Genomic DNA, 8,380 nt, shown 5'->3' on the forward strand with positions numbered 1-8,380 from the left:
ATAGTATATATAAAATGTATATATATATATATATATATATATATAAACAAACATTACATATAAAACCTCTGCTTTAGGGAGCCCCTAAGGGGCATGATGGAAAAAAAGATTTAGCATTCTCTCACAAAAGTATTGAGTTCCCCTGCGTTCTCTCGCAAATCGTTTGAATTCTCTCAAAAGTTTTGTGTTCGCTTGAAAAGCACTGAAATATAGTTTTTTCTCCCACCTCATATTATTTCTATCACAAAAATTTTGCTAATGCACAAAGTTTCTTGGGGGATGCAAAAGATTTGCAAGCGAACAAAAATTTTTTGCGAGAGACTGTAAAAGCATTTAAATACAATTTTTCCTCCCATCTCATCTTAATTACCATTACCATATCTCTTAAAGGGCTCTGTAAGCAAGCTATTTTTTAAACACTAAAATCAAGTTTAAATCAACGCATATTATGCCTTTTGACTACGTTTTAGTTAGTATTTTATTGGATATTTATATATAAACTTTATTTACACTTTCTATTAATTTTTATATATTTATATACATTTATATTTGTCTTATACTATAGTGACTTTACTGACTTCCATTGTGAGTGCATCACTGTTACCCAAAGTGGAAATTATTTTTTGTGATGATCAACATTATGCCACAAATGCTATCAAACAAGCTTAACTTGCACAGAACCTGGAATATTCCTTTAAAAATGACTAAGAAGTTTGCCTTCCTCTGTACCTGGTAAATGAGTGAGATTCAGAGAACATTTCTGAGCAATAGCCATCATCTTGTTCTCCTCCTCTCCATGGCAACAGTAGGTCACAGCAACCCCCAGAGTTCCTGAAACACAACAGACAGAGGTTACCATCAGAGGAAAAATACTGCTGACCGTATCCATTTCTAGAATTCTAATGAGAATGAAGATTAAATTCGTCCACAACAACATCACGTTCAGGTTCCAATTATGAATTCTGATTTTAGAGTGCTGCGGTCATTAAAAAGCTCTTGAGGAGTTTGTGTTTAGCAGCTAATTATGAAACTGATTGCCATAGTTGCCCTTTCAGTCTCTGACCCTGTCTCAGAGCAGATGATTTCTGATTAAGCACTCTCATGTAAATGCCCAAGACACACATTAATTAAAACCCACAGAGTAGAGGCTTCACATATATTGGTGCTTAATTGTTTTTTAATTAGACACACCAAATCGTCCAGCACGACCAATACGGTGCATGTAGGTCTCCCAGTCCTGAGGAACATCCAGATTAATCACCAAGTTCACCTTCTCAGCATCAATACCACGTGACGTCTGTGGAAGAGAGAGATTTATAAAAAATTAAATGTTGCTTGGGTATTAAACATTGGGTATTTTCCAGTGTAGGTGTTATAATAGGTTCAGAGCCTCACCAGATCAGTGGATATTAAAACTCGACACTGATACTGTTTCAGCTTCCACATCGCCTCTAACCTCTGATCCTGACTTAAACCACCTACATACAAAACACACACATCAAGGGGTTTAAACATAATAACCATTAATAATGGCTTTCATACATTTTGGGCCTTCATTTACATGCCCACGTTCTAAATTGTATCATTCTGATCCAAAACCTAGTGAGCAGCCTACAGATGCACTGTGCTGCTTTTCCATTGCTTATATATGTGACTGTAAAAAAAAACAGCGCTTAAGTTAAAAGTTCATCTTTTTAAAAACAGAGACCTTGCATTTTTTCCAGTCTATTGTCCTGTGTCTTACACTGTTTAACAAAAACATTTTCTGTGTGAATGGCCCTTATGTAATCAATTATTAATTTGTAATACTTATTTTGTGTACCAAAAAAAGCCTTTTTGGTATAGTCAGAATTTTAAGAATTTGTTTTTGTAATCGTACTTTTAAAGGGGTCATATGATGCGATTTCAAGTTTTCCTTTCTCTTTGGAGTGTTACAAGCTGATTGTGCATAGATATTTTAAAAAATGAAAAAATTCTATTGACTTTTTATGAACTTACATTATATAACTGACTCAAGATCATTTGCAACCATACATTTAATAATTTTAGGTCACTTGAGATCAAACCCACAGAATCAAACCGCTGACATTTCAAAAAAGTTTCAAAAGTATATGATATGACAAAACACTAAATGGAAACAAAGTATTTTTAAAGGGGTCATATGATGTTGCTAAAAAGAACATTATTTTGTGTATTTGGTGTAATGAAATGTGTTTATGCGGTTTAAGGTTAAAAAAACACATTATTTTCCACATACTGTACATTATTGTTTCTCCTCTATGCCCCGCCTTTCTGAAACGCGTAGATTTTTACAAAGCTCATAGGTCTGAAAAGCGAGGTGTGCTGATTGGCCAGCTATCTAGTGCGTTGTGATTGGCCGAAATTCCTCAAGTGTGTGACGGAAATGTTACACCCCTCACCATACTGTGATGCCATGTCCCGGCGCGATGAGACAAAACCAATAAAACCCATTATAAACGAGGCATTTGTTGCATCCAGTGGGGACATAATTACTGATTATAATGACTTATACTGTCTTTTTACGCGTTGCGTTGCGTATCACGCCGCGTAAACATAAAACCATGTCTGCATTTGTGTGCAATTGTTGTCATCAGTGGCAAATCCTTTAAACATGAAAAATGCATTATTTGTCAGCATCATAGACTGTGGTCAGCATGCACGCTGAAGGGGAAATAGGGGAACCGAATTCACTGGAACACCGGCATTGTAGGCTACTCTCCCAGGAAACAGTCCTCGTCCTCCGTAAAATGCGCTGCACACATCTGAATATTTGGGTTGAACTGTTCTGGAACAGTGTTGTAAATACAACTTAACCACTGATTTCTAGTCGTGTCCTCTTTTGGAAAGCCAAACAAAGTAGTTTCGCTTTCACAATGAAACGCACAGCGTCTCCACTATATGGCGGCGGCAACAATACTACAGCAAGAATAAAAGTTACGAAGTTAACTTTTAAGTTAATGAAGTTAACTGGCCTAAGTTAGGAAGCTGTCCTAGAAGTAAAAGCCTGGTCAATATACAGCAAGACCATTCATTAGGTATTAAAAGAGACCCAATGTGAAGCTCACCTGAGATGCAGACCGCAGGCAAACCTTTAGAGGAGAGGATATCAGCCAGGTGCTGAGCTCTGCAGAACAACAGCTCAAGTCAGTCTTTCATTACTTTCAATAAAGATCACAATTCTTTTGTTAATAAAAGTCTTTGAATAATAATGGCCAGTGCTGTAACAGTATCTGTTACTCTTATCACACACATCAGCATGTTTTCAGAATAATGGAAGTAATTGGAAAGGTGTGGCAGCTCTTGCCTTGTATGGAGGTTTGAGAATACCAATGCTTGGTTAAATGGGATTTTGCTGAAAAGTTCAAGAAGACTCTGAACCTTCTCCTCAAACACTTTATGAGGTAACGAATGAGATGGCACGATTTTATAGTACTGCTTCAGTCCTGGAGGAGAGAATATAACACAAGAACAACACAAACCGTTTCAATTCAGATTTGAAAGCGTATTCACACGAAAGAAACGCATCAACAAATCAGACAGGACTGCAGACTGACCAAGGAGTCCAGGGTCTGTTTGGTTCAGTCGCACAAACGTCGGCTCTCTCATGTATCTTGACAGATGTTGTGCTAAAGATTCTGGGTAAGTGGCAGAAAGGGCCAACATTTGTTTGTTTGCTGGTAAAGAAGAGAAGATCCAGCTAAGACAGACAGAGAGAAAACAGAAAGATCAATTAACTCAAACCTGATGAATAACAATACAGAAAAGTCTAGAACCACCTATTCAACACTTACTTGATCTGCTCCTGAAAGCTGCTGCTGCTGTTGTCCTCCAGCAACTTATCAGCCTCATCCAAAACAAACAAGCGAATGGAGGACGTAGTCAGGGCTTCCATCTCAATTAGCTGCTTTATACGACCTATAAATACAACAAAACTTAATCAACACTGCCTAATAAAATAAAAACCACAAACTCTCTATTAGAGAAGCCTCTAGTTACTGTATTAAATACTATTCCAGACAAGTTCCTGATTAGATAGTGACAAATATCTCACTTTGGCTAACTATTTAATAAAGAACATATTTTAATAACATATTAGAAACATTTTAAAACAAGCATATTTTTTGTTAAAATACTTCATATCAGTCATGATGAAATGCAACATATATTTTCGTCCACATATGAACGTCCGAATGAACTGAACCATTAAAACAGGCAAATAAATAAATAAATAAAATCAGCAGCACTTGGATCAATCCATCGGGTGTTGATTGGATGGTGGCAGATCTGAATGTGAGCTTGCAGTTGATTGTAAGAAAGACGAGGAGTTTAAGCAGATTAAATGACTGGAGAGTCCAGCTTATGTCACCAGACAGAAGTCTGTCATTTTGGAAGGCTGAATCAAGACATTGTGATTAAAAAGTTCCAAAAGAATGAAAAATGCATTAATGAATTGTTTATAATAAGATAAATAACACTCATTTGGAAAATAGATAGGGTTGAATTTTAACTTCATGCCAAATTTTAGATGCCATAAAAGTTACAGATAGCTACTGATAAGATGATTTTCACAAAAAGTGTGACAACTACGGCTCAGTGAAACTATAGAACTTTGCTGTTTATTTGAGCAGTCTGATCAGAGCAAAAGCAACCAATGGTTCAGTTTGGTGTGGGACTATCTAACAGACAGACCAATGGCAGAGCAGAGAAGTGTTCAGTGAAAAAATTTTGATGTTAGCGGCACAATAAACACACATCAACTTTAAATAACTAAGTAATGAAGCCACAACGTTATCAAGCCTAAACATGAACAAAGACATCTAAATATGCAATATTAGCAAATCTAAACTTAAACTTAAGTTAAGTTACAGTTATAATAATCAATCTAACATATCGGTCCAGTAAGAATTTCAACTAGCTCATACCTGGTGAACCAATGGCAATGTGGCATTTCTTCAGGTGAAATTTGTCTTGACTGATGGGTCGGCCACCGATGAACACATGACACTCCAAGCCCTCCATAGCGCTGCCTATTGCCATGACAACAGCATGAATCTGCACCGCAATCTCCCGAGTGGGGGCCAAAACCAGCACCTGATGGGACAAGAGAAGGGCACATTATTGTCAACCAGGCACATTCGTGTTTTGGGTGCTTACATTTAACATCAAAAGATAGACGAGTCTTTCAAATCTCCATAGTTCCTTTATTCCGTTTTATATAAAAAAAAATCTTATAGGTCCTATAAGAAAGGACATTATTTTTAGTAACACATTACATTCCGCTGCATATTGGAAAAAGTAATACCTGTGTGGTTGTGTTTTCCAATATAAGGGAGTCCAAAGCGATGGTGGTGAACACACAGGTCTTTCCTGTGCCAGACTTGGCTTGAACAATAAGATCTGGACAGAAGAAAACGTCAATAAACAACATTATTTCCAGGTGCATGAAATACAGGCACAACGTTTTCATTGATGTACTATATTTTTGAATGTCACATTACACCCCTGTCATTAAAGAGCAGTTAGTTTTGGTATGTGAATAACGGCAAGACTGTTGGTTTATGCTTGTTTTGGAACGGGTCCCTTACCGAGTCCACATCTTCCCAGCGGGATTGCCTTCAGCTGGATGGGGGACGGTCTCTGAAAGCCAGAGGCAGATAAACCCTCAAGCACAGGTTTTGAGAGGAGTAAAGAGCTGAACTCGACACCCCCGTTAGTCAGAACATCTTCTGTCCGGGTTCTGGTTTGCAGCTCATGCGCTGCGTTCATGGATGCCGCCATATTTCTATTGCACGTAGTTCAGTTCTTCGACGCTGAATAAATGAATTGAGCAGTGAATCACTTCGCCCTCTTGCGCACAGAAATAGAAACGCCGCTTAAAATATCAGCAACATCCGCGACAAACACACTTGGTTGACATAAACAAGCGATGAAATAGAACTAAAAGAAACCGCAGAGTTGTAGCTTTTTTTAAACAACTGTATGAGACGTTTGACTTCAGTGGGGTTAAATTAAAGCAAACTTTGAATACCACATCAAATACATCCCCTGCCACAAACTGTAATTACACGTCGTCTGAAAGTTTGTCCCAGCAAGTTTAAAGACGATTTAACAATTGCCTGCTTTGGAAGATATCAGGGAATTCAACTCTACATTATTATGATTATTATTTCAGTTATATTATATATTTTAAAGTTTACTAATAGACTAAGGCTCTTCCCCCTTCTAATATCCAATCAGAGTGAATCTTAAAATCTGAGTTAAAGCTGTACAATTGTAGCTCTATTGTTATGCATGAACCCTCCGTTCATCGCTGGTGTGAAAGCATGACCCGTTTTGTTGACGATCAACCGTTAGTAAATCCTATTCAGGAACATTCCCTTCAAATCAACGTGAAGCTACATGACACCATATACTTCAGTGGCTTGACTGTACTTCCTCGCATGTGCTGGGCTGTAATGTCATCTGAATGTAATCAGCAGTGTGTCAGAAGCGAGAGGATAGAAAAGGAATATTATATTAGCAAACGCTGGTCAAACACGACTGACCATCAGAAAGCAACACGGAAGAAACCAAAGAACTCAGTGGATAGCGACATCAAAAGGAACTAAGTTTTAACGAATCAACTTGCGTTTAGTTAATGCAGTTTTTTTACTTTGTAATTCAGCAGTTATGGGGGAAAAGAAAACGGGTCCCGGTGACATGGACAGCAACCTTCGGCGTCTAAAACATGAACTGGTGAGATGTTCCTGATCGTTTTCTCTTTTGTCTTCTGCTTTTACAGGACAGGTGTGTTTTTATTGAATCTTCTCAGATATGTAGGTCATAATTAGTATGACTTTGCATTATAATGTTTTCATAAACACACTTTTATACGCCTTTCTCCTGCGCAGTTTTGCACCTCTGTCTGTTTATTTTTATCCAGCTGTTGTCCGGTGCAGGAGAAAAGGTGCAAACTGATTGGCAGCGGTTTTTTTGAAAAGGAGACCGCTGATTGACCGGCACTGGCACTTCTGTAATGTTTTAAAGGGGTCATATGATGCGATTTCAATTTTTCCTTTCTCTTTGGAGTGTTACAAGCTCTTGGTACATAAAGAAGATCTGTAAAGTTGCAAACACTAAAGTCTCAAAACCAAAGAGATATTCTTTATAAAAGTTAAGAGTTAACCACACCTACCTAAAACGGCTCGTTCGAACACGCCCCCACATACCTACCTTCGTTGTGAAAGCGAAACTACTTTGTTTGATCTTCCAAAAGAGGCCGATATCCGTTTCTTCATGCCTAGAGCTGATCTGTGCTGGTCGCTGAGGGAATACATCAACTTTCACCGTGGACGAAGCGGAGTCCAGCCCGCCTCAGCTCACTCTATCCCGGCCTCAGCGCAGCCTAAGCCGGGGCTTCCCCTCAAGTGAGGCCGCTGTGTTTTTCGTTGCCACTGATGATTCAAACGCGAGTTTTGGGCAGTAGAGTAGAACTTGTTGTTTGTCATTTTTAAGTGCAGTTTGTGAGATTTTTGTCAAACAAAAACACGCTTTTGGCTCTGTGATCAGATTAAAACATCCAACATTGCGGTAGAAAAGCGCTGCAATAAACCCTTATGACATTAAAAAAAAAAACGTATCTCATTTATTTATCCTAGATAACAATTAAATTATTATTTTTTATTTACGTTATATTAATTTAAATAACTTTTATTTGTATGATTGCGATTGAAAATGAATGAGTGAGAGAATGAGTGCTTGCCAAATGAGGAAACAGGGCCACAAGGATGTTACTCACAACATCAATCATTTGTTGGTGGGGTCAGTGATGTCTGATTAATACTGCTGTCTGTCTGGGCACATCCCAACGGAAACTGACACTGGAGAAGTCAGTGGCATCACACAATGAGAAATAGGACCTACGCCAGAATCTGATGAAATAGTGAACAAGGAACTTGCCATAACTAGCAAACAGGGCTAAGTTATATACGTAAAAGTGATTAGTTGCAATAATTTGCTTCTTTAAACTTTAAAAACAGAATTATCATTGTAAAAGTGACTATTATGATGACATTATGGCTCTACTGCTTACATAAGCAGGCTACAGAGGCGGACTTGACCATTAGGCAAAGGTAGGCGACCGCCTTGGGCCCCCAACAGCCAAGGGCCCCCTAAAATGCTTTTTATATGCGAGATGCGCGTTCAGTGCGGACGCACAAGTGGTTGCTGTGGTGTTCATTAGCACGACAACCGTCTGTGCGTCCGCGTTGAACGTGCTTCTTCGCAAAAGTAGGGCGATGTAGAAAATGGGGACGGAATCCCGGAATCTATTCATAAAAACGGAATTTACTGTGTAACGCGGAATGTGACGGAATGAACG

At 38.4% G+C, this 8,380-nt stretch overlaps 2 protein-coding genes across 2 annotated transcripts in view; one reads left to right on the plus strand and one right to left on the minus strand.

Annotated features, from left to right (window-relative positions):
- LOC107711848 (probable ATP-dependent RNA helicase DDX20) overlaps positions 1-5,863 on the minus strand; it is a 10,938-nt gene extending 5,075 nt beyond the window's left edge. Inside the window, exons 1-10 of the mRNA XM_016516894.1 lie at positions 5,607-5,863; positions 5,324-5,418; positions 4,944-5,112; positions 3,813-3,936; positions 3,576-3,718; positions 3,326-3,464; positions 3,087-3,145; positions 1,396-1,478; positions 1,192-1,297; positions 730-831 (exon numbers count right to left, since the gene is read on the minus strand). Coding sequence (XP_016372380.1) covers positions 730-831; positions 1,192-1,297; positions 1,396-1,478; positions 3,087-3,145; positions 3,326-3,464; positions 3,576-3,718; positions 3,813-3,936; positions 4,944-5,112; positions 5,324-5,418; positions 5,607-5,799 — 1,213 coding nt within the window. The 5' untranslated portion in view covers positions 5,800-5,863. The remainder of the gene's footprint in view (positions 1-729; positions 832-1,191; positions 1,298-1,395; positions 1,479-3,086; positions 3,146-3,325; positions 3,465-3,575; positions 3,719-3,812; positions 3,937-4,943; positions 5,113-5,323; positions 5,419-5,606) is intronic.
- Positions 5,864-6,702: 839 nt separating this feature from the next.
- The window catches only part of LOC107711829 (protein FAM212B-like), a 5,961-nt gene continuing 4,283 nt past the window's right edge, over positions 6,703-8,380 (plus strand). Inside the window, exon 1 of the mRNA XM_016516872.1 lies at positions 6,703-6,756. Within this exon, the coding sequence (XP_016372358.1) occupies positions 6,721-6,756 (36 nt within the window). The 5' untranslated portion in view covers positions 6,703-6,720. The remainder of the gene's footprint in view (positions 6,757-8,380) is intronic.

The sequence above is a fragment of the Sinocyclocheilus rhinocerous genome, unplaced genomic scaffold (genome assembly GCF_001515625.1).
Source record: "Sinocyclocheilus rhinocerous isolate Xijiao unplaced genomic scaffold, SAMN03320098_v1.1 scaffold988, whole genome shotgun sequence".
Lineage (NCBI taxonomy): Eukaryota > Metazoa > Chordata > Actinopteri > Cypriniformes > Cyprinidae > Sinocyclocheilus > Sinocyclocheilus rhinocerous.